The sequence below is a fragment of the Falco cherrug genome, chromosome 8 (assembly GCF_023634085.1).
Source record: "Falco cherrug isolate bFalChe1 chromosome 8, bFalChe1.pri, whole genome shotgun sequence".
NCBI classification, from domain to species: Eukaryota; Metazoa; Chordata; class Aves; order Falconiformes; family Falconidae; genus Falco; species Falco cherrug.
In genome coordinates, this window is record NC_073704.1 from 16,254,430 (window position 1) to 16,281,669 (window position 27,240).

The 27,240-nt window shown below is 36.7% G+C and overlaps 1 protein-coding gene across 7 annotated transcripts in view; it reads left to right on the forward strand.

Moving 5' to 3' along the window:
• PDE1A (phosphodiesterase 1A) overlaps positions 1 to 27,240 on the forward strand; it is a 259,717-nt gene that overhangs the window by 65,608 nt on the left and 166,869 nt on the right. For 6 of the 7 annotated variants that reach the window (XR_008733659.1, XM_055719272.1, XM_055719268.1 and 3 more), the window contains exon 3: positions 3,376 to 3,489. Coding sequence is in view for 5 of the 7 variants with exons in the window: in XM_055719272.1 (XP_055575247.1) it covers positions 3,386 to 3,489 (104 nt within the window). In the remaining 2 variants the exon portion in view is untranslated. Of the gene's footprint in view, positions 1 to 3,374; positions 3,490 to 27,240 lie in introns of those variants that run through there. The other variant, XM_055719271.1, reaches the window with a different exon arrangement.

Sequence of the window (27,240 nt, forward strand, 5' to 3'; positions counted from 1 at the left end):
CCTGCTGCCACTACTTAGAATATTTTTTTCTTTTTGAGGGTTTGTTGGTTTTGCTTTGGCTTTCCTTATGTTTTCAAATTTCTTAATTGGTTCATGGCTCTCCTGCAGTTCCACTACAGGGAGGTTTGTGTTTTGTGTCAGGTTTGGAGGGATGAGTATTAGTCTGACAAGTCACCCTGCAGGCCTCTTCACACTTCCTTATTCTCCATTTGTCATAAGTTAGATGTTTTGAAGATAATGTCAAACAAAGCAGCATATTTAATTTCCCTTCAGGAGCAGAGGATGTATTTAAAAACAGAGGTCTAATTCTCCTCATCAAAACCTGTACAATCCCTTTCCCATTTCTATAGCTAATCTCTAACTGGTCTAGCTGTAGGTTTTTCCCCATTTTAAAGTAAATTGTTTTCATTGTAACTGTGATTTTAGCATAACTGTAAAGGTGTCTCAGTACTCAATATTGCAAAACCAACCTGTTTTTTTGTTATTGGGTGTATTTTAAAATTATTTCTTTGCATTGATATTACTACTGAAGTGTTTTTGATGAAAGAAAAGGAGCAAAGGATACATTCTCATTAAGTGCAGCTTCTGATCTGAGATTAAGTGGCACTGGGATAGTTTTATTTTGCCATAATTAGGAGTAAAGAAGTTCATTATTTCTATTTTAAAATATATCCATATTGACTAATAGAAGCTTTCCTTTACTGTTCACTTCAATATGGAAATTTTAAGCTAAAATTAAGAAAAAGAAAAAGCTGTGGGCAAAGAGCAAAAAAGGTTATATTTTTATGGGAAGAAGATGAACTGTAAGAACAGCTTGCTGGGACTGCAGCACAAACACTGGGTTAGATAGAGCAAGAACAGGAAACCAGAACAAGAACAGGAGGTGGAAAGAGAAAAACTATTTAAGACAACTTATCATTTCAGATGGTATCTCTCCAATATGTTTGACTTCCTAAAGTAGCTGCTTCATGGAGTTTTCCTTCTCTAGTGGAGACAGCAGGTGTATCTCTATTTGCAGTGATATTGTTTGGGCAGTTTGTTCCTTCCTCTCTTCCTGCTCATAATACTTTACTCCAATAAATCAAAGCAATGTATTTTCACTACGTGGAGAGAGAACAGCTTACAAACACCACTATTTTTTCATTGTAGAATTGGACAACAAGAGCCAGGAATACTTTGTGAGAAAAAACAGGCCCTTAACATTTCCCTCTGTCCCTGGAGGTTTGTGTAGTTTCTATAAATACTTAATTTCTTTGTGTTGCTTCAGATGTCTGGCAGTTAAAAAGCAGGGAAGAGCCCAGATTAGTGTGAGATGTTCTCATTAGTTATTCCATGGAAGGATATTTATACTTTTTCTTACAAATTTTAGTTGGACTCCATGCATAACAGGAGTGGAAAGTTTGCAAGTTTTTAAGTGGTTCCTCAGTGAATTTTCAAGGGCACTACTGTCACATTTAACCTAATAAATGTTTTGCAGTTTTTGAAAAACAGCTATTTGTATTTCTTCACTGTTGTCCTATGATACTGTTTGAAAACTGTAAGAGATTTTGCTCCCAGTGATTGTTTTTCAGATATTGCTAGAGAATTTTATGGGATTGACTCTTCTATGTCCGAGTCGGGAATAATTCTGTGAAAGTCTGTGAATTAATACCAATCTAAAATTGTTTATGTGTTAACATACATAGAAGTAAATTAATTGTGCTACTTCATTATCCACCTGAAATCAGTGTGTATAAGACACATCTCGAACTGGTTTATAACTCTCATAGGGTATATTTAAATCTATGATGTGCCTAAAAGTATCCTAGAGAAAGGAAATTGATTAGGAGATTCTGAAGTGTTAGGATTATTTCAAAGCAGTGGGCCTCTTCTTTATTTTTCTGTACAATCCTGAGTACGTAATGATACTATCAACTTCTGCCAATTGCAATAGATGGGATCCTCTCATCTCACATCTTTGTAAAATTTGACACTGATAAAGCTGTCTAGTTACAGCCGTACTGAGGTAAGCATCTCCTACCCTTAGGGCTCCTTCCAGTCAGCATTTGTGAACACTCATCCTCACTATGGCATGGTGGACCCAAAGCCCCTTTTCCTGGCTGGCAGTGACACAAGTAGTTGGCAAAGCTCAGACATATTTACTCCTGCTTGGCACACCCTTCTTGCCTGGCTTCTTGCAGAGCTCTTACTCTGATGGAAACAAACATGATCACCGAGATAAGTCTTGGTATATTTGATTATTTGGCTGCTGTTTCATAAATGAAGATTGTTACTGACTCACCAAACAAGACAGGTGCTATTTACAGAGTACAGGAGCTGCTCTGCAAACCGAAGTCTGTGGCTGAGCAAGCAGTGAGGAAATCCTCTCCTTTGCCTTCTCCAAACCCCAATTTTGGCTGTACAACTAGGTTCTTAGGTTTGCACTTGAAAAGCAGAGCTGGCAATCTGCTGCATGGCTGGTGTACCGTTTAGTCGTCAACCCTTTTTACTGTTTGCATGCACTTAATTGATTTTTGCTGTCAGACACATGCAGTTCAGCATCAGATTCTGACACACACATACTGCTGTCCCACAGGATTCGCTGAGCGGACTGTCTTGCAGCTGCTGCATTTCCACCAGTTAAATTGACAGTTGCCTACTGTGTGGAGTTGCTAGGAGAAGGTGAATAGTCATCATTACAGCATATTCCTTCAATAACAACCTGTAGAGCTCTCTGATTTCTTTTCTGCAGGGATTTATACATGTCTTCACTACTGACTTTGCATTTGTACAGTCATATTTTCATTGACAGGCTGGTAGATATTTATTCATTAAGAAACAATTGAGGATCAAGTAAAGAGGAAGGCTCTGACATTTGAACATGCACTCTTTTTGTAGGGTGATGTGGCTGATACTGGCTTCTACCATCTGCTTCCCTATTGCAGCCTGTTTCTCCAACCTGCAGGGCAGAAACCAGCCTTTCTTTCCTTCTGGATTGTTAAAGCCATTCACATTTATGCTGCATGGCAATGAATTATAGTCCATTTTAAGGAATCTTTTGTGCTTCTGTGCATATTCCTACAGCAGAAAAAGTGCATGAGAAAGGAGCTTGAGCAGTCAGTAGTATAGTAGCTGGCTCACCCGTATGGATTAGACTCGTGAGGTCAGAGGAGCTGTGTATACTTGCTCTGTGCTTGGGGGGGTGGGGGGAAGAGTGGATTTGTCTATCAAAGGGAATAGCGATTCAGGCAATATCGTCCCTCAGCAGTTGTAATTCTGATGTGTTTTGATATGTCAGCAGCTATTGTCTAACACGCGTGGATCTTCTGACATTTGTAGTGGACTAAAGAATGCTTGTGCTTGCTGGTGAGCCTGACTATAACTGTATCACTGTAGGACAATAACGATGGGGGCTCGAGCGACGGAAACAACTCGGGAACTGGAAAGCACCTCTATAAAGTATCAAATAGGAGGACACACAGAGAAAATGTGGCAACGGCTCAAAGGAATGTGAGTAGCTTCTCTCCTTGGCTTTTGTTCTGTTCCCTGGGAAAGATCGTTTTCATTTGTCTGTTAAAATGACTAATTAGCAAATTGGGAGAGTAGTCTCTCAGCTGTGAATAGTATTTGCTCTCATAATGTATACGGTTCAATCACCTAATTTAAAAGATATATAACTAGTGAGAGTGAGAGTTGTTATCCACATTGAAATGCAGGTAAGTCCTTTCAGGTTAACACTTCCATAGCTCTGATATGATTTTGTAAATGTTATCTTGAAAATCAGTGTTGCTGGAGTTGTTTCATCATTCCTGTCAGTACATATAAGTAAGTGTATTATTGCAGTTCCGTAGGAGGTATCAATACATTGCCTTTTGAGAGTGCAGGTAAAGAAGTCTGTATTAAAAGGTGCTTAGCTATTAGGAGGATGCTATATCTGCCCCCCCCCCCCCCCCCCCCCAATTATTTTGGTGCTCATTCATTCTAAAAACTGATTGAAGGACTATTTGAAGGGGGGGGGGCACTATGCACCTGCTGTGTCTTATTCACTCCTCTCAAATGCTATTTTCAATGTAGACTTTTGGTGCAAAATAAACATCTGCAACCTGTCAGAGAGAAACTCTATCAAACCAATGTGTTTTAAACCCCTTAAACTTCAGTGCCTTCTTTTAAGTATTTGTCTGTTTTTGCTCTGAAATCTGATGTCAGAATGTTACAAATAAATGCATGTTACATTTTTTGCTTTGGAAGCAAGGAAATGGTGCTATTATTCTTTCTAGAAAGATTTGAAATACTGGGTTTCTAGAGGTATTCCACAAATGCTATATAGTGCCTCAGCTGTTGAAGGAGAATGGGTTACTTACAGTGCTAAGAGGATTAGATGCATTGGCTACAGCACTGCCTGTTTTCCCTATGCATGGGTAGAGATTCAAGCTGGCTGTGGGAAAGGGAGTTTCCACCATCTGCTTTCTTTCAAGGGAAAGTTGGTTTGCTTCACTGGAAAGTCACTTTTCAGTTGTGGCCAGGGATTTATCAAAACTTCTCTGTGATATGCTTTTGAATATTTGCTCTGAATCCCATCATCTCTCCGTTTAAGATTATGCACTTTGGGAACCATTTTGCTCCTAGAAACTCCAAAGTGTACATAGCAAAACAAACATTTTTACTGTTTCCTGATGCCACACATCTTGCCTCTGAGTTTCTGCTACTAGAGACCTTCATCAGTTTATGCAGACTTCCATTTGTGTAGGGTCTAAGCTGCTGGTTTTGTTTGTTCTTTAAGTGCTCTGTTACTTCGGGTTCTTGGGTTGAAACATTTCCTTTCAGCTGCCTCTGGAATGGTTCCATTAAACAAACCAGCATAAATAACTAACCATTAGTGACACTCAGTACAACAGCTCCAGGAAATAAGGTTCATGCTTCTCTAGGAGCAGTTAAAACAATAGTTGGAGTTTGTGGCGTATCAAAATCAAATGGAGCTTAAGTGTTTGAAAACTGCGTCTTTCACAGGTTGGTGCCAATCTCATGACTGTTGTGACTGCAGGACAAGATAGTGCTAAAATACTTGCATTTAAAAGAAGCAGGTTATATTATTAGATACATGCTCAGCTGACTATTTTTGAGGCTTCTTGATTTAATTTTAATTATTTGCTGGTCAATTGGAAATCACTCACTAGTCAATATTATGAATATTGTATGGGTAAGTTTTAGAGAGTTGAGTTTTTCAGAGCAGATGCCTGTTCTCGGTTTGTAGTAAAAACATTACTCATTAAGGAAAAAATTCATCTTTCTGGTACACAGGTATCAAAGTAGAAGTATGTTTGTATGTGTTAGGGGAGAGGGGCAGATAAGTGGGACTGCCACGGATAATCTGATTTGGGAAGAATTCATTTATAAATCATCAGTCAAAAGAATTGTTTCATCTTAGGGAGGGGAACTGTTAATGAAACTGAGTATGTATGAAGCCAAATTACTGAGTTTTTAAAGTAGTATGTGGTCATATATCTACGCTGAAGTCAAGACGTGACGTGAATTTGGAAACTGAATCTGTTCTTGCTGATAGAGTCCACAGGCCTGCAGAGTTTTCACCAGTGTGTACATGTGATTTCAACACAGTTTTACTGTATTTTGCCAGTTGAGAGTACTGATTATCTTCTTGCAAGCAGATCATTATTTCTGAAGGAACATTGAATTTCATTTAGGTAACTATCTGGATAGTGTTTAAAAGCTGCACAGCAGGTCCTTACTTAAAATGAGCTTTTATTTTCTGTTAGCATTTCAGCTTTTCACATAATAGACATTTAATTATGGATTTGGCTGCAGATTTCCATATACATTTAACGTCATATATCTTGGGGTGCTTTTGTTGTGGTTCGTTGGGTTTTTTATGTTTGTAAATGCAGACTGTTCTATAAGATAGTTGAGTTGAATACGCTTAAGGATAAATGAAAATCCTTATTTGAATGCCCAATAAGAAAAGCTGGGTATTGTGGGAGCTTGAATGAAAGGGCTTTTCTGTGGGTTTTCTACTCTATAGGCTTGCATAGACTTTGCTAACCTAATGCTCTCCCTAGGTGCTGTAATAAAGGCTTGGACATTTTGAATAAAATGAAAACCATACGTAACTTTCATTGGGTCCATATGGCCCTACAGCCAAGCTCTAGCTTCTGCATGGCAAGTAAAAATCCAACTCTATTTTCTTTACATTGCAATTGCAGCAGTGCTGCAAACAAGGAGATTATTTGGCAGAGATTAATTTGGAGTTAATAACTTGATTATTAGCATTGGTGCTGAGTTTATCGATGCCTGAGTGTATAAAACAGAAGATCACTAAAACAGGACTTGTGAAAATGAGTCGTGCACATTGTCTTGGCTGGATCTTTGAATTAAGTCATTTGATAATAATTTGAAATAAGTCATATGTCTTTGAATTAAGACATTTTCAGTATGCAGACTGTGAGCTTCTAATGTTTTGTACTTCAGGGAGAAAGCAAAACCAAATAACAAGTGACAGCTAAATAACTTGTGTAATAGTCTGACTTTTAAAATTCTTTGTTATGCAGAAAAGTAAAAGCCATTGTAGCCATTCAAGCCAGTGCTGGAGTACCAGCTGCCTGACTGAAGGGGAGCATTGTACACCTACTTCAGAAGACATCTTGTCACAACCTGGCCAGGGTGCTCCTTCTCAGACCATTTAATGCCACTGATTGCACTTTTTCTCCCTTAGCCTTTCATTATCTATCAGATGAAATCTTCTTTTAACGAGTAACTAAGCCTTCAGTTTAAATGCACTCTGGTGTCAATAGGACCAGAAAATTTGCTGCCTAGGAAAGTTTATCTTCAGGTGCTGATAGAGCATAGTATTGAGCTCTGAAAGAGAAGCAGATTCGTTAAACCATTTTGATTCAGAGCCCAGAGAATCAGAGTTAAAGCAGAGCTCTGTATGCTTACTGGCCTTACAGTGTTTGGTATTCTCCTTAATCTGCAGATAGATTTGACTTGGCTCTGTGTTCTTTTTGTGGAATTGTGTGCTGTCTGTTTACAGTATACTGAAGTGGCTGTCTGCCACTTCACTCAGTGTCACTGACAGAACAGTCAGCGCCCCCCCCCCCCCCCCCCCCCCTTATCTTATTTTGCAAGTAGGCATCTTTTTTTGCAAGTAGCTTCTTGTGTTCCCCACTACTGTTGAACCTAGTATTAGGGGCTGAGTTCCATTTCTGAGCTTTGAATTCATTAGTGAGAAAATAACGTGCTTTTCATAGATGCACATATTTGCTAGAATTGTCTGTAAGAGGCCAGAAAATCTCTGAATAGAGAAAGTTAAAATCCAAGGTCTCAAGAGTTTGGGGGATTGGAGTTCACATGTGGTTAGAATAGGCTACTTTAAGAAATTGTTACTGGTGTTTAAAAAGAGAATATGTGTTACTGCCATCATTGTCCTAAAACTAATTTGTGCTAACTTGGATGACACCAGGGATTTGAAGAAAAGCATAAGCTTCTTTCCTTACCTTCTTCCCTTTCTTTTTCTCCATATCAAACCTAATAGACCCCAGTTTCTGCAGAAAGGAGGGTCTAAACTGTTTTAGACACTAAAAAGGATGGACTGACTCATAGACCCAGTTTGATGATCCTGCAATGCTGCAGTGACAAACGCCTATCATTGCACGTGTGCACATTTTGTGGAGGGAGAAAGGGGCCCTAGTCACCGGCTTGATCTCAAGGGAAGTACAGAAATGGCTTCCTCCACACCTGCTGAACTATCAGAAAGGCATCAGATAGAACCCAGATTAGCAGCCTGTTAGGTCTAAAAGGGACCAGAATGGGTAACTTTAGTTAGGGAACCTCACCCAGTCATTCCTTCAGCAGATTTGTGGATACTAGTGAAAGAGCTATAGAACAGTTTCCAATACCGTATAAACCAGAGGTCTTTCCTTTGTTTTTCTAAGTTCCTTTGTTCACATTTTATTTTATATGTATTTGGTGTTTGTGATTGTTTATTGTCCTTTTTTGTATGCTCAATTTGCCAAAACTATGGAAGTCCAGTAATGGTCAATTGAAGATATTATAATTACCAAAACTTAACATTCTGTGATATAAAGGTTTATAAATTTGCAAGTACCGAACAATCAAAGAGAGGAGAAAAGCTAGAATTACAGGTCGATAACTGTGATAAGAAATGCTGGGACAGAAATTGTCACTGCTAGTAACTACATTAGGAACAAATGGATATACAGTTCAAGTAGTTTTTACTTGTAATATTGCCTAGTTTTACTTTTTCCTAATGTGAAAAATTTTATTTGAAGGAAAATCTTAACCTCTTAAAAGTAATCCAAATGACAGCTATTTCTAAAGGGAATTTAAGTAAAATTAAAGCTGTTATTTGTCAAATATGATTTCAGAAATGCTCTGAACAGAAAATTGAAGAAATTATATAGTGATTTACCTGTTGATTGATATGTATCCCATTAGTGCTATAATTACAGTAAGAATTGTTCCATTATAAATTGTGAACAGCTTCTTTTGATTTTGAAAGCAAAGTCTGTTTCTGCGCCTAAGAAGTCAAGGTAAACAATTTATAATTATAACATTGTAACCTAAAAATATGTATCTAATTAAATTTATAATATGATAAATGTTAGGATTTTCAATAACTATAGATATGTTAGCTACTTAGCATTAGCAATTTAGAGAACTCTTTTATCTAGTCCTATTAGAATAATGATATTTTGCTTTTAGAAAGTTATTTCCATTATTATTATGTACTACAAGATGCAGGTTTTTTGTTCATACAATTTTTTTGCTGAATTTCTGGCATATATCATTGCTTTTGATTGATTAGAGTAAATGTTAATCTTCAAATTTACTGTGGATAGGTGAGTTGCTGTGCTTATAGAAAGCTCTACTAGAAGGAGTGGTGCATAAGCCATAATTTGCCTATGATATCACTAAGAACAGCACCAGTGTTTCTTTACAGGTCTCATGGTCCCTAAATAATATAATATAATATTGAAATTCCTCATTTGTAGACCCTTAAATGTACATCCAATCCTCACATCTGCTTCCAATTAAAATTAAGTACTTTATTGGAGAACACTGCAAAGGAAATTAAACATAACATTTTATAAAGCTGACTCCTAAACTGCAATTAAACGAAGTCTCAAATTTCTGTACTCTGTATTTTTGTTTAGCTTAGACTTCTGAGACTACTTATGCTACATCAAACATTTCTAAGATTTCCTAAAAGATGCTTTCTGTGACTGTTTAACTTATAAATGTTCAGTTCATATCACTGCCTAGAAAGTGATTGCATATAATCCACTACATAAATACATTACTTTCCTCCAACGTTGAACTCCCGTCAGCTACTTGTGCAGGGACCCTTGTCTGTCCTGCAGAATGACCAATTATTATAAATGTTTCTTTGAAAAACTTCATTCTCCAATTTAGCTGGTACACGTTGAAGCCTGCCACAAAACAGCAGTTTCTCAGAGCTATTGGTCAAAAACTCGGAGAAGAATACTGCCTTCCCATGTGTAAATCCCAGTTTCTGCTCCACCTCCACAACAGAATGAAGTCAAAATATCTGGATAGGCAAAACAATGCCTTTTGTCTTGCTAATTATATAGAATTGGAAAAATGCAAATGCCTAAATACTACAATTACATATTTACCATTGGAAGTTGTAATAAAAATAGGCATTGCCTTCATACATCCAAAAGAGAAACTTAACCTCAAGTTTATCAAAACTTCTGTGCCTGACAGAAGTTTTCCTGTAAGGTGCCAAAATAATAATTTAGGAGTGAACTAAGGATCTAATACTGTTCCATGTTCGTTGCATTGTTTGCCATCCGATCGGGTTTACTCCTGATATCATCTCTGGAGGAGGGCTAGAACAAAACAGTTTCAATTATTTCTGGTGCCATTTACTGGCGACTATTAGAAAACTAAGGACTGTAGAAAAGATTTAAGATCTACTATATGGTAGCAAGTCCTTCTAGTGCCACTGTATTGTCATATCTAACTGGCAGGTTTTCTTTTTTGTCAAAAAATCAAACAAAACATCCAAAGCCCACCAAAGGGAAGCAAAATCAACCAACCAACCAAGGACCACATGAGCTAAGCTTGACCCACAGACTGCAGAGTGATGGAGGGTACTTTACTCTCTCTAATTACAGCAGATGTTTGGAGGCTTTTTTTTTTTGTTTTTCCTTTACTGCCTTCCTGTACAATTTCATGAAGTACTTGAGGTCACCAATGCAATTAATGGAACTTTTAAACAGGACTTCATAGAGAGGAGCTATAGAGGTGGTCAGAACTTTATATTAAGTCAATCCTTTAATTTTACTAAAGAGAGAGAGAAAACTGAGCAATTGTGACCAAGATAAGAGAGAAAATTGCACTCTGCTGTGGTTAAGGGAAGCTGAACAGAAATTGAGTACATCAGTTATAAAGTTACAGCTGACAATGAAGTGACTCAGTTTTCATGGTCCGTAAAGCTTTACAATTAGTCAGGCTGTGTTGCAGACTGAAGAAGCCAGCCTTCTCCCTGGCCTCTCTTTTCTTTTAGAAAACTGTTTAGACTTGTAAAGAACTACAAGTGTCGTTCAGTATCTGTCAAGGGCTGCAGCTGCTTGCAGAGTAGTCTGTGGCTCAGACCATAGACACACATTCTCTGAATACATACATGCAAGAAATAGTGATCTTAAAGGAGTATGTGAATTACTCTTAAAAGTTTGGGTGATTCTGTTTGCCAGCATGTATAATTTCATAAGGGTAATTCAAACGGTGTTATGATGACTTGTTGCATTTATTCCTGTGGATTCTGCTAGAAAAGTGATTTCCAAACTGGTGTTCTGTGAGCTGAGGGAGTTTGTCAGCTACATGGTCCCTAAAAGATGACCTTTTTCAGCAGCCATCATGGATTAAGTTGTTTCCCATGATTCATTCTTGCCTCCCAGCCTTCACTGCTGCCTCTATGCTGTCTTTCTTAGCTGTTCTAGTATGACTGGTTTTGATGCCATGCAGGGATTTCTTCAGTGTTAAAAATAATCTGTAAAACTTTTTTTTTGCCCCTACTATAAATTTAAACTTCAGCCAGTTCCTAGTTGGATTCCTTCTGTGTTTCCATACCTGGCTGCATCCTTATAATGGAGGAAATTGTCTGAGGGTGGGAATATCTGAAGTTAAAGGAGACAATCCTGCTTAAGCAGTTCTCCAGCAAAACAATCATAGTTTTAAATTGCTCTTGTTTCAAGTCCTTAATTCTGTGATACTGTAAATCCTGTTCTAGGCTACCTCATATTAGATCAAAACGTGACAGAAAGTGTTGATCCAGTATGAACTTGTCCTGAGGGTTCAATTTTCTTCCAGTATTTTTGAAACTTTAACTTTGAACTACCAAATTTTATGAAGATAAGTACTGCCCACATCACGCCAGCTTTATGACGCATCAGAGAACATCTGTGCTCCTGTAGCCAACAGAAAGCTGGCCTGAAAGAAGGCCAGAATAAACATCTGTGTTGTGTACTTTGGCTAGCTCAAGACAATTGTAATCACATATTTGCACCTCAACTGAATCAGTCAAGTATTTCCTTGTAATCTATAACTAGCAGTTACAGAACTGAAATTGAAACCTTCCTAAGCCTGTTGTTTGCCTTTGCTGTATAAAGCTCTCTGCCACCATTGGCAATATATCAAGTGTCTGCAAATCAAAAAAAGGTGAAAAATGCTATGTTAAAATTTTGATTACACTTGGCTCGAATGCCCTGAGAATGAGTACTCGTTAGCTGCCATTTTGCTGTTCATGGTCTGTACAATGATGCTGAATAGTCATGGGATTTAATACAGTTTCTTTAGAATGAGTAAGAGAAGTAATGCTCATCTGAGTTAGTGTCATAAAGTGATGGGGAAAAAAAGTATTCCTAAGTGGCTTCCCTGTTTGGCAATTTAGGCAAATATATCTGAAAAGTTTTAGAACTTCAAGAGAAGCCAGTATACCTTGAGGTATCATCTACTGGAGAGCAGAAAAATGCGAGACATACATTAAAACTTTACTTTTACAAAAAAAAAAAAAAAAAGCAGCTTTTCCTCAAGTCTTTCTTACTGATCTCATGGCTGCTGCATGATGGCATCAAATGTTTATAATCATTCAGCATTTTTGCCTGGTTTTGTTGCTATTTATTTAATGCATTTTTCAGCTTTAGAAACTGTTGAATTCCAGCAGTGCAACCTTCTAAGAATAATGCAGATATTATTTGATGAAGTGTGATGTAACAGGGAGAGATCTAAAGGAAGATGTTTTTCTGTGCAAGCACTTATGCTCCATTATCTGTTGTTTGACATTGGCTGCAGTTTGTTTGACCCAACCCTTCTCCAGACTCTTGGCGCCCCCAGGAAAACCAGTAGCCTCCATAAATATTATGCAGACATGTAATTGTTGCAAATTTCTCTGATGAATAGTGTTTGGAGGCAGTTACATGTGAATGGTTCACTGTTAGTGTGTTCCATGCCAGAAAGGCGCTAAGGAACAGACTACTGGGTAGTATGTACTTCTTTTTGTTCATCTACAATACAGAACTTTTTTTCTGCCTGGGGAAAGTGAAATTAAATAATATTGTTGGGGTTTTTCTTCCTGTTGTGTTGTCTGAAGGATTTATTGAAAAATCAAAATCTAACATCATGCTTACCTGCAGTTAATATGTTTAATATTTTTATTTACTGTTTGTTTTGAATAGTTTCCTTTACATGGCATCAGAGGTATTTTTTTTAAATCGTATTCAGTAGCTTTCTTTTCCTCTTTCATTAAAGGTTTGGTGAAGTTTAGAAATTTTTTCTGCTAAAATGAAGATTTTTATTAATATCACTGTATTTCCTAACCCCAAATACATTCAGTTAACAGAGACACCTGTTTGGCACATTATGCCGAACGTGCCAGGCTCAGCTGGAATTGCAAATGGTTGTCCCTTTTGACAGTCCCTTTTTGTCATCAGTGTGTTATTTTCTAATGCACAGGCAACTGCCCTGCAAAAAGCATTATGTCATTGGCACCAATTTCCATTACGGTGGGCTGCAATGCAGAATTCTTGCTCTAAAGAAAATTAAATACATAAAAAGCCTGGAAAAGGCTACCAAGATTAAATCTTCAGAAGAATGAGTATTCTGAAATGTCTTTAAAAAACTTTGAATCAGCATCTCTTTCTGACTTTTTCTACTTCCAAGACCATAAACTGTGGTGGCAGTAAACTAGTTATTTGAAAACCAGTGGTTATGGTCCCTGTGCTGCCAAAGATGACCCAGGAACACAGCTCTGAGCAACCCAGTGGTCAGGAAATCTCTGAGATTGCTCATAAAATGGTATGTAAGTAAGCTTCTCCCTTGGAGAAAACGTTCCATTAGGAAATTAATGACCAACTCTGATTTAATTCTTTACAACTTAAATAGAAATACCTTGGATTTTATGAGTAATTGGAAATGAGATGTTTCTCTTTCACAGAAAACTGCTAAAGTATTACAGAAGGTCTTCTGTGCTCATATATTAATTCTGTGGTAATTTGGAATATATGTTACAATGGCTGCTAAGACACCTTCACCAGCTACAACATCAGTTCAAGTTTACAAACCAGGTTTATGGGCCAATGCTGTAACAGTCAATGGCAGTGAGGTGGAGATAAAATAGTCTTTTCCCTACCGTATATTGCTGTGACAAGGAAACCTTATTTTAGTGTTATATCTCTCTTGAACAGACATTATTGGTCTTAATTTTAAGTAACTGGAACAAAAATGAGACTTCAAATTAATTTACCTGTGACTATTTTGTGTGTGTTTGTGCTTACAGTTCTTTAAGTGTGTTATACAAACAAATACATGTGGGGACGGGGGTGTGTCGAGGTTTTTTTCTTCTTTTTTCTGTGAAGCCTAGTTTGGTTACAAGCCCACATTAATAATGAGTATCTGTCTCTCCGTGTAGTGCATGTATTTGATGCTTTTAACGTAATGGCACGTTACTACATTGTGCCAGAATGTGTTGAGCCCTTTCCGCCTATTCCCACCATGAAGACTCCTCAAAACTTTGTAACTAATTTGATTTATTGAGTGAAATGGTACACTTACCTCTGGAAAGAAAACTGTAATCATTAGATCATAGAAAGTGTTCTTGGAGTGGAGAGAGTATAAAAGGAGTGAAAAAAATTTATACTCTTCAAAATAAGTTTATCTCTACTAGATACTTTCTGATTTATGTAAATTTTGTCAGATGTATTATACTCTTAACTTAAAATGCTGTAGGTAACTTTGGCTTATTTGGGCCTTTGAAGTTGCTTTCTAAGCAGATTGATTTAGAATTGCTTGTTTCTCTGGAAATACTAAAAAATATTTTTCGAAGACATGTCAGAATGAAGAATATTAATAACATACACATGTAAATACTTTAGTGGTAACTGTGAGGATAGTGATAACTCACCTGCAAGAGAGAAATACTTAATTCTATTTTTAGTTGTTCTCTTGAATAGTTTAATTAGCCATTGTCTGCCTTCCGTGAGCTCCACATCAAAAAAGGATTCCCTCTCCATTTGATTGCTAGAACATCCCTACTGTTCCAGAAGTGTTTAAATATATAATGTGTAGAAGTAACTAGGCATGAAAGTGTTAAAATATTGTGATTAAACACACTTCTGAACCTATATAATTAATTGGTTTTCTGGCTTTGTAATAAAAAGTATGATGAATACTTGGTAGCTTTCTACTGTTAAGTGGGTTATGTCAGATGATCTTTTTGGTAAGAAATGAAAGATTGGTAATGTATTTTCTGTCCTGTGAAACAGAAATTGAATTTCCAAGAATGCAAAACAGACAGCTCATTAACACTTTTGGCCTAGGCCTTATGATTCCTAATGCTGGTTTAATATAACAAAACTTTCCCTTTTCCTTCACCAGTACATGTTTCATTCTTCAGTATTCCAAGAGCATGCACGTACAGTCCTGTTGTAGAGCAAATGTGATTCATATGCTGTATGAAACTGAACATTAGCTAAGAGAAAAAGGTTTGCCTACATAACAGATAGGGACAAAAAGGTTTAAAAATTAATATAAAACAGCTGCAAGTCTGCTTTAGAGGTGGATATGAGGTTAACACAGGATATGAGCATCTCAGAAGATTTTAAGAGTTTATAGCTCAATCCAAACTTTCTGAGTTTCTCCTATCACTGTTACAGCCTAAACCAAAGTTTGTGTTCACATAGAGACTTTTAGAAGACTAAACTGTGACAGATTTAATACAACAATGCATGTCCTGATGTTTAAAATAAACACGGTATTAGAATTCTTATCGAAAAATCTCAGCTTTGATTTTGTCCTCTAATTGTATATCTACTTTTTCATCAGAATCTTGCATATCTATTAACATCACATGACAGCTCTGCTACAGTCTAATTAAATTCAACACCAATAATCATGCCCTAAGATGTTAATATTATCACTTCATGGAAAAATTAGGTGGCTGAGGTGGGCATAAGCCATGTGGAGCCATCTCTGTCACCTATACTTCCCTTGACTTACACTCAGCTTGGACCAGATTCATTCTATATACACAAGAGAGTCAGCTTTGTCTTAGCATGAGATTTAGCCTTCCAGCACTGTGCTGATCTTCTCTTTATGACAAAGGGCTGTGTTCAGAATGCTGTTGTGTGTGGTTTAAAAATACCCTTGTGTTCATATACAAGATGAAAGCAAAATGTAGAGTGGATAATGAGTTAATGGAAATATATAATTTCGTACAAGTTTTACTTAAGACTTTTTTGTCTGAAAGTTCGGAACATTTTCATCATTGTTGCTAAAATAATCTCATTGGTTTGGGAGAGGAGGACTCAGAAGTTGCAGAGTCCTTGAATCAAGTTGCTATTTACAGAAATGTGGCTATTTTTAACCTTTGTCTTTATCTGTTAAATGTAATCTCAGATACATTCTTAGTTTGAATGACCAAGGGAATAGAATGAAACTTTATACCTTAAGACATAAACTTCAGTTGAGGAAGGGGAAAGATCTTGAGGAAAAGGTAGAATTCATAGAAGTTTTAGAGATTGGCTGTATTCTTTTCATTCCCAGTAATGAAAAACAGTATTACAGCTTTACATATCGTGACTCTGCATTGACATAGACTCAGAAAGATACTGTGTAAAACTTGGTAACAACAATGTAAATTGACAACAGATGTGATTTCTCACACTAAAATGCATTCTTTATCATTTGACAATGATTAACATTATGATGATCCTCATGGCATGAAACTGAAATTTTTTTATATTGTACAAGCTATATTAAATATGTCTTTAGCTGGCACCCATGCCTTACTGAAATTGGCAGACTACTACATCATGGGACCAATTCCAGCTTTATACATGGGCATGAGTGCAAAAATCTCAATATGATGCTTCACTTCTGAAAATTAGTTTATGATTTTCACAAAAGAGTTACTGCATAATGCCATTCTGTATCTCAGCAAAAAAGTACTTCATGGCTAAGCAATGGGTTCTACTTGCTCAGTCATCTGCTTTTATCCAATCCATTAGGAACTAATAATAATTAAAGACACTCTAATTCCTGGTTGTACTGGGACTTTGTGGTTTAGTCTGAAAGATCTGAAAATCTTGTAGCTTTGCAAGACTACAGTTCAGAGATGTAAGAAAATGTCAAGATCCAACATTCATTTCATTCCTTTAGGTAAAATGTGATTTTGGTCTGATGATTTTTCTTAAATGTACAGTGTGAAAAAGGTTTGGAGTTTTTGAATGAGGGAAAAAAAGGTATGTAATAGTTTTTGTGACATAATTAACATAATACAGTTGATACCATGCTCGTAGAACATAGATCATAGAACTTCAGCCTGTGATTTCTCCATCAAGTCCGTAATTCAATAAAATTAGCCTGCTTCTGGTCTCACTTAAACCAGTATAATTGGAGGCTATTGAATTAGAACACAATAAATGAGACCTCAAAACATATTTACTTTATTGTGACAAAAGAGCACAGTATTTTGTAGGTGCAGTGGAATTTGACTAAGTTTATCGGTCAGTCCTTTGTGTGAACATTGGGCTATGTCCTTTGTATGTTGTAATTTTTCAAAATTAGTTGTTTATTAGATGCGATTCTTCTTACTTGCTAAGTGAACAAGCCACCTGATAGGACAAGAATGATTCCCTGAAGCTTCTCTCTCTCTCTTTTTTTCTTCCTGTTCTTTTTCCTCCCCCCTTCTCCCAAAGGAAAGAAAGATGTTTACTTCCCTTTGTCTATCACTTGGCTGCAGCTATAGTAGTAACACAGAAACAGATTGCAACAAATTTGCTATTTATTGCTATGATTTGGATTTTTGCCACTCCGGCTTATGAACTCTGTTTTTGCAGATAGGCAAGCTAAGGATGGGATCCTCAGCTCACACATACTCAACTGTATCCCAGTTTGTCATTAAATTTATTTTTAACAATAAAATCAGCAGATTTTAATTTGTATTGTGATTGTCACGACTAGATCTCACTGTGTTTAATGCAACTGTGAAGCTTTGACTGTGCAGATGGGGGGAGTTAGACGCTGAAAGAAAAACAAAAACAGTTGCACAGCATCATCTAAAATTTTATTTTTCTGTAGTAATTTGGGGAATGGGAACAGGGAGGAAGGGAGAGATAGATGGAAAGGGACAGTTTTATCTAATGCCACCCCCACTTAAACCAAATGATTACATTGCATTCCTTTCTAGTGCAGCATGCAGTTAGCATGATATGCACAATATCTTACATATACAATTACACAGTACTATATTTGGTATAATAGCATAAGTATATACCACAATAAATGATGAAGTTTTAAATGCTGTACTTGCACTTTTCCAGGCAGCTGAAGGCTTCTCACTATACACTCAGCACTGCTCAAAGTGTATAACAAATAGAAGTTATGTTTTTTCCCTGCTGAGTTGCCTCAGAGGAAAGTGTCAGAAGCACAAAAGCCTTTGTTGCTTCACTTCATGATTAAATCCAGTCTTCCACATTGAAAGAACTCTTTTCTTTTGCATTATTACCCTGTTACAAAATGTCTCTTCCTATCACAAATATTTCAGTTTCACTATGCTTCTCTTCATAATTAACACTGAAAGCCATTCCTAACATTGTGAGTCTAGAAGCTGCCATTCCTTCATGTGTAAAAAATTAAGCTCAGCAGTTACACATGTAAAAGAGATGCTTTACTCAGCAAACTATCTCTGTACCAAAAGCAAACTGCTAATGAACAAGTGTATGTGGGCTACCATTTTTAATTTTTAACTTCATTTTCCACAAAGCACCAATGCCTAGATACATGATTGCAGCTGCCCAGATTGCCTTATCTGTGTAAATGAATTATGAAAGTGAAAATGAGCAAAGGCATTATCTGAGCAGCAGTATAATACCAATTATAGTGATGTGATTATACAATTATAACACTTCTATTCAGATACTTGTACTTCAATGAAAGATAGCTTTTTTTTCTGTTCACGTTAAAACTTTCCTAATAGATTTAGTAAGTGTAAAAAGGTCGCATTTATACTGTGGGAGAAATTATTAACACCAGAAATTATGCCGCCTATCTGTGTTAGCTTCAGTTCACAGCTTTGCACAATGACACGTGCTTGCTCCAGTAGTTAAGCTGGTTTCTTCTCTCTTCTTTCCAAAAAAGGGTGGGGAAGTGCAAGTTACCTTTAATCCCAATTGTTTGTAGGAATCCAGATTATTTCAAGGACCTGTTTTATTGGCACAGTTAAAGGGATAATGGATGTGGCATGGAGTGGGAATAAACTGTCAGAGCTGGGGTGCAAGTACGAATTCACTGCTGAAACTGGTGTATTGAGAACCAAAATCTCTTAAATTGTATCAAAAAGGTTTTCCTTCATTGAAGCTGACAAACACAAGGAAATGTTACCCCAGTGCTGTTCACAGCAATGCCAGTGCTGAAGCACTGTTAACAAAACCATGAGATTGCCTCCCTTCTTCCCCCAGTGCAAGCGGAACAATAGAAAACACTGAATCAAAGATTCAATGTTTTACATTTGCTTGGCACCATGCTAACTTAATCAAGAATGAACTTGCTCAAGGATTTTTCCCATAGAAATAGGACAACAAGACATTCTGGTACCACTCCCGGAGTATGACTCACAAAGAGAAAGCAGCAGAGAAAAATAGTGGGTTTTTTTTTTTTCTTTTTCGCAAAATGGCTCACTTCCTTTCTAGGTTATGCACTTGTTTTTGTTTCTAAATGTGTTATTTGATTCTCTTCCTATTAATGTCTGAAAAACTAGTCTTAAAGGTAGATGACAGCAATATTTATGGAGCGGGTTGTCATCCCCCTCCATTTTTGCTGAAAGATGCATGCTGCATTCCTTCTGTGTTTAGTCACTTCAATACCACATGAAATCCTGACATGATTGCAAGTTCTCAACTCCTTACTAAATTAGTTTGTTCTAGCAAAACAGACCAAATGATACCAATAGATTATCTCTCGTTCGTTGGCATTAAGAAATATTGTGACGGGCAAGTCTTCTCATGATGGTTAAGGTACTTTTCACTCAAACTAAACCCAAAGGGTAGCTTTTCACCACCCCTTCCCCATCGCTAGTCATTTTTTGTCAGTCAGCTTCTAAACAGTGTACTCAAATAATATGCTCAGATTGCCCTCCACTTAAAAATGCTGATCAATATTTTTGTCCTGCTTGTTACAGAGTGATTAGGTTGCAAAATCCTAAACTCACATTTAATTGCAGTTATTGGTATAAATTAGGTCGTTGTTCCACATTCTTGTTAATGTTGTGTTTCCCATCTGCTGTAGTTCATTATGACCGTATTGCTTGTACTGTCTACATTCATGGTGATCAAACAACTTTTGAATATTTCAAGTAGCTTTTCTGAGCTCCAGTAGTACAAAAATTTCAATGTATCTGGGACTATTAAGCAAATACCTGTTGTTCTTAAAGCAAGAGAGTGAACTAGTACCTGACATAGAATAAAGGCTTAATTTTTAGTTTCAGTTGATTCTGTTTTGATCGTGTCACTGTGTTTTGCTATCAGGAGAGTTTCTTTTAACGCTTCACCTCTAAGAGAAAGAGGCTGAAGTCATATGAATGACTGGCGGTCCTGAGGGATTTCTTCCTCAGTAAAATCTGTTAAGTAAACCCAAGACATTTCAGATAAACGTATGTTAATGGGGCTTTGGGAAACGTGCTTTTTGGGTGGATGGCTCATTGTTATTTCTTTGCAATAACAAAAGTACTAAAAAGGTATTTCAGAGGAATAGTTATGACAAAAAAATGGAGAAGGGAAATATATCTTAACACAAATTATCAGGATTTATTAATATGCCTGATATTTTGCTTTAGATAAGAAGAAAAACAGGAAAGGAAGTGTTGCACACTTTCATATTAGCCAATGAGACACATCTCTGACTACTGTTAATTGTGGATGTAACTAATCATATGTACAGAACTATGAGTCGGAGCTGATGGGTAGTGAAGGCTATAGCCGAGGGCTGTACACTCTAGATAATTACACTATCTGTGATTTCAGTGTTGATTTCTGTGTTTGGTTTTCATTTTAAAGGGACTTTGAGCTTTTTTGTATTTTCTTTTTTTTTTCTTTTTATGCCAAAGATAGCGAAATCAGCTAACCAAGTCACTTGACTAGAAAGTTATATTGAGTTCTCCTCATCTCTACTCCTGCTTGCCTCTGCAGTTTTTGATTATTCAGTGTTTCCGCTGATATATGCCTGCCTGAGATGTCATTTCTCTGGATTGACTTCTGAGGCCTCTGAAATCCAGACTCACTGGTAAAACTGAGTAAACACTAAAATTCCCATAGCATAAGAAATACTAAATTCTGTAGGCTTCTTACCAGGTTGCAAACTCTTTCAAGGTTGGGAAACTCACGCATCTTTTACTTTTCTGATATTTTATGCAATCAGCTCATCTGGGGACTCAGTAGGAGCCCCAGACATCATTACTGATTTGTTCAGGTGATTTATCACGAGGGGAACTGCCCAAGTCTGCTTTGCAAAGTCGCGGTATCTAGTTAAAGATGACAACACACAGGGAGAACAAATTCTGAAACCTCTCCTCACCCTCTTCCCCTCAACCTACAAACGAAAGATTCTGGACGGTTATCCAGACTTGGAAAGTAGCTCTATCCAGCGTTCACAAAAATGGTATTTTATTTTGATTTATCCTGGTTTGCTAACAAAGGCAGCCTTTGCGATAGGGAGTTTTTATAGTGGATGTATGTGGGTGCACTACAACCTTCCGCCCTCTGCATACTCACATAGACTTACATCTCATTACCGTCTAGCTATTAATTGTATGTGTCTGTGAACAATGATGGCTTCAAGTACTAAGCTGTCAATATGACTTTCCCAGATGAACATCTCAGTAGGCGTAAATGTCATGATAAGCATGCTGCCTTCATGTATAACAGAAAGTTATCTCCTTTTTGCTGATTCTTATGTAAATGTACTTTTGCTGATAAAATAGAATAAATACTTATTTTGTTTTCATACTCAGCTGTATTAAACTTATATATATATGTAAGTTTAACATATATTTTTAGGGGTGAAAATTCCTCTTACTAACAGTGATATTTTTTCCTTCAAAATACCCATGAAATCTGATACTTTTTCACATGTTGTTACTTAGGTGAACTTGAATGCTTTAGAACACTTAGATATGTGAGGTTAAATATACCAATATCAATTCAATTCACACCAATTTGCCCTCAGAAATTGTGGAGAAATAAATTAATTGGATACTTTTTTTTACTTAACAGAATGTAAGAATGATTTTTAGAGATAACAGCACTGCATACCATTGCCAAAAATGTATCTGAGGGGCTGGAGACAGACAGGCTCATCCACAGTTTTTGAAAGTTATAATAAATTTTAAAAGTACTATTTGTATTCATTTTGGTTTTTTTTTCTGTCAGTTTTCCAATTTGAATAATGTTAGACCCATAAGAAATAGCAGGAAAACGCACGTGAATAACAAAAAAAAAAAAAAATCCAGGACATGAAACTGATACTTTAGACAAGAATTGGAAACTAAAGAGGCACGAAAGTAGGGCAATGCAGTCTCCACAGTTAAGATAGGTGTTGAAGATAGATATAATGAAGAATCTCACAGAAAAATATTTTCTTGACACCCCCCCCCCCCCAAAAAAAAACCAACCAAAAAAACCAAAAAGCAAGAAGATCATTAAGTTCCTGTGCAAGTTCTATCCTTATAAGAACTTATTATTATTTACAGTACCGTTGCTAAAAGGGCTTTAGAGGTTTCTGAGAATTATCCTCTGGGCTGTTTAGGTTCCAGACTGCTGGTGTAGCTGTTAGGCTGCACTGTTAATGGTGCTACTTCCCAGAAGTCAAAGTCTGACAAATGTGATGAAATGCAGAATACTCATAATGAGAAAACCCCCACAATTTAAATGCAAAAAAGGTCTAGGCTATTTGTATGTGAATTTACAGGCTGCCAGTACTCATTTTATTTAACATTTACTGCTACTCCAAGCAGGCTTTTAAAAAGAAAATCTTTATTGTACTTTTGTGTCCGGGTCAGGAACAGATGCTTGAACTTTCTGATCTCTTCTTGTCAGATCAACACATGGAAGAATCAAACAGTGCTGCCTGCTCCTTTTAAGCCTTTCAGAGACCTTCTTTTCCAGTGGCTCTTGGAGAACATGAATGTGAAAATGTTCAAATCAAATGCTTGCCAGGTATCTCTCAGTGTGCGTGTAATCCTCAGTGCTCAAAGTCACTTTGAGAAAAAGCATAAAGAAAGTATTTCTTATTTCTGATTCCTCCTTAAAAGATACTACTGATTCTACTTGTCCATTAATGCCATAATCAAATACAGTAGAAAATGCTGCTTTGCTTTGGTTAACTATTCTAAATCAAAATTTCTAAACATTATTTTCTTAGCTTACCTCTGTGAAGAGCCCAGCTGTGTGCGGGACATGAGAAACTACCTCAGGAGTGACTTGACTTTTGTCTAAGTTTTTAATTAAATTTCAGATAAAATGGAGAAAATCAAGACTGGACTTTTAGGAAGTAATTAGGGTCTTTAAGTGCCTAGCCTTTAACTTTTGATGGAAACTAAGCAGAGGACTTTAAGGCACTTTTGATAGTCTTGCTTCAGTCTGTGATGTTGATAAATTCTACCATTAGTAGATTCTGCTCAGATAATGGACATAACATTAATTATTTCACTGAAGTATCAACATATCACAAGAAACAAACTCAACACTATCTTCTTAGCCATTCTCCTCCTCTTAGATCCATTTACATGTAACTGCTTTCTGCAGCTCTTTCATCATATCCCATAGCTTAAAACTCCTCTTAGTTCTTGTTTAGAATTTTTTCTAGAGCTTTATTCCATATTTCCTTCCTATACCAGTATGGAAAGCTTGACATTCTGACAGTTTGAGTAGAGCCTCAGACCACATCTTTAGAAATTCTTGGACTTTTGTTGTCATTGACTTTTCTTCCTTTTATTTTCTCTTCTTCTAACAGTTGTTTTCTTGTTACATTTTTCTCTGTCTGTTTTAACCCTTGGTCTAGAAAAATATGCTGCAGCTTTTTGGACATATGCCAAAAAAAAAAAAAAACCCCAAACCAAAACCCACAAAGATAAGTGCCAGGTTTTAAATTAAGACCAGCAAGAGAGTATGAAGTGATTCATCACTTCCTGGCAAGTATAATTATCACTGCAATCGCTATTCATTATCTATTTGCACCCTTTAGATATATGCTAAATATTACTGTAAGTTCAGAAAGTTATCGTTTCAACTGAATCAACTGAAAAAATCAGAGCAGCCCAGGTGTGTGCTTAAAACTGGAAATGATACTGATCTCCAGAACTCTTAGAGCTGCCTTCCTTAGAAAGACCTGCAAGAAATGTGTCACATCTGTGTAAAAACATTGTGTGCTGAGGTTAGGGTACTGGCTATACAAAAGAAAGCATTTCAGCTGGTTTAGCTACTGTGCTTGTCATTATTGGAAGCTAACTGCTGAAATGTGAAACCTGTTCCACCTCTTAGCTGGATGTTTATTCACTGTCTAAACTTGGACATTGGAGATCCAGTTTGGTATTCAGTTTGTGTGTTTATTCTGTTTTAAGCAAATCACTTATAGCTTCACTCCTTTTGATGCTCCCTGGCAATTATCTATAAGCAAACAGAGTCTCATTTTAACAAGGTATAGTTGTAATTTCTCTGTATTTTGAACTGTATAAAAATGACTCAAAGCATAATTGATTCTCCCTATAAGTAAACGACTGTGGCATGCTGATTCATTCTCACCAGTCATTGCTGGAAGTTTAAAACAAAATTCAGACTTGGCAATGTATCGATGTACTCATTTCTCAGATAACTTATGTTGTGAGATCTTTGGGGTAGCAATCAGCTTTTTGTTCTGTATTGTAGCAACTGGTACAATGATGTCTGTTTACCACTGGGAATTTTGGGTACTATCACATCAAACAAATGTTTAAAATACATTGTTTAAAAATTTTACAGTGCACGAAAATTTTCCCAAGTTGTTATAAATGATTGATATGTTCACAAAAAATCTTTATGTAACAAGTAAATTGTATTATTTAGTATTTCAGCATTTATTTTTTCATGTCACCTGAGCTCTGTTCATATCCAGGGAGGTTAGGTGCAAAGAATTGCCTTCATTTCCCTGATCCTGTGGCATTCAACTCTAGCTGAAGGTCTCTCCTGAAATGTTATATTGTAGTATTGTGGTACGTTAGAATCAAAGCCTTCTCAAAACATGTCTCATCCTGGACTAGTACTAGTAGTGAAGAAATCAAATGGTGCATAACAAAAGAAGTTTTAAGAGTGGCAGGAGGGAAGGAGGAAATTACTTCAATGGAAGTAGTAAGGTGATGGGTGTGGGAATGGCCCCAACCCAGATTATCCTCTAAATTCCTTCAGTCACAATGCCCAGCTGCTGATTAATTACGGTAGGACAAAACAGCATTTCAAAGTAGTTTTCAGCTTTAGAATGTGCGAATATATTGGACTGTGTCAAAGTGTAGACATTTCAGTATTTTTACATCAGGAAAAGAGATAAATGAATATTTTCTGCTCTGTGATATCCAGTTTAGATTCTTATATGGATTTGCCTTTTTAAATGTCATAGTATCAAAAAGTGCTAGAGATTAAAGCAGATTTTATTTCATTCTCCATTAGAGTAATTAGGTAGCTAGGAAGGGCACTGAACACCTGCAATGTTTCTACATGTTTTATAGAGTCTAAAATATTCATGTCTTTGACCTCTTCTCCAGGCAACCTGTATGAGGCTGTCTTGTGAAATTTCAGTACTGTTCCTCCTTACACTCCCCAAGTCAAAGATGTTACTGAAGAGTCCTTTAAGAAGCTGAAACAGGATAACCATCCTTCGTTTTCTATCTTCAGCTTGAGGGGAGTTATTGACAGATACTGTTCTTGCATCATAATGTTGCTTAACTTGAAAGATTGCATTGTGCTGATAGGAGAGGGTAGGTAGGTTTGCTGAACTCCAGACTCGACTAAGATATTTTTTACTTAAAACCAAGGTTATGATTAAGCAACAAATTACATGTAACCCTGTGATTTAGTGAGTCAGCCTCATCAACTGTAGTGGCCGCCTTCTATAAGATTCTCACTGCGATTTGAGGTTTTACTTGCATTACTGACTGAGCAAAAGTCTGATATCATAGATAGGGTTTGTCAGCAAGCTGGCAGAACATAAGTTTTCCTTTCCTGGCACAGATCACATTAAGAAATTTTCAGGGTATATTATGCAGACTCAAAACCTGCCAAAAATATGAATGATGGTGTGATAGAAACCACCTGCATAGCTCATGAAATTGCTGCAGTATTCCAAATTGTAAGTGTGGTTTTGGAACCAAGCAGAAACCTTGAGAACAAGTTGATATTTGCCTTTTGTCACTTCAAAGCAGTTCCTTAAAGCTTATACCAAAGGACATACTGAATTTGTAGCAAATGCTAATAAGATATAGTGACTTACATATGCACAAATTGATAAGATCTGTATGGGACTGGGGCACGATACGTAAGAGGGAAGAAAAAGATATTTTTGATATGATTGCATAGGAAAGGGGTTTCAAAAGAAACTTGCTACAAAGCCACTGAAATGAAAATTTGCTTGATACAGGAGAAGAAATAAAGGAAGAAAGAATGTGTAGCTCTTTCAAAGAATTTTAGTCTGTAAAAATCAAAACACATTCTGAAAGGAAGAAATTTCATCAGCTCCCAGTGTTGAAACTTAGGCAGTCTGAGTTGAAAGTGACCTGTCCAAGGTCAGTCAATGGACTAGTGAAAAGCTCAGGGTTCTTATGTCCCAGCCCAGGGTCCTCTCAGTTCACAGTTTATATTTGTACAACAAGGAAACATAACTAGGCTGTTTTTGCCACTAACCTATTCTGAATGGCACTCACTTCACTTACAAAGGACATTCTGTCAAACAATCAGGTTGACGGTATAAGCACACAAGGCGCTGTGCAGTGTTAGCTATAACAAGCTAAATCTCTGTAAATTAGAACTGAAGCTGTCTGCTATGCATCAACTGTCACTTCAACATCATAATTTTAGATTAATCTAAGAAAAACTGTGAGGATAATGTACTTACTAGCCATGATGCATTTAGTTTCCAAGGTGGTTTTTGTATGGTTGGTGAAATTGGTTTTTATCCAATTTATATTTATATTTCACTTGTTAACACCACTTTAGATAGAGGCGGAGGAAGGGTTGCAACAGTTACCAACAGAAGGATATTTTCCTGCAGTTTTGAAGGTATGCTTTGATACTAGTTGGCTGAAATTACAGTGCAAGTATGATGCTTGTTGTGTGGTGGCTTTGCCTTTTAGTTTTTCCTCTGCCCTTGTCACAGTGAGTGAATACAGTGACTTGCTCCATCACTTCTTTTGTTCTATGGTTCCTTGAGAAACATATCCATATAATGGCTTTTAGGGCTTGGAGGAACTTTCTAAGGATCATACACTGGCTGGAAACTATATTTAGCAAAAGAGTTATCAAATGTTTGTTGTCAGAATAGAAAGGTGTATCCACTGGCTCTGAAGTGCTGAGACACGTTTGGTTTTGTTGTATAGCGTGAAGTATTATTAACTTACAGCAAGAACTGCAAATACAGCGGGGGCAAAATTAGAATTAAAAAATTATACTTGTGGTCCCAAAATGCAGGGAAATT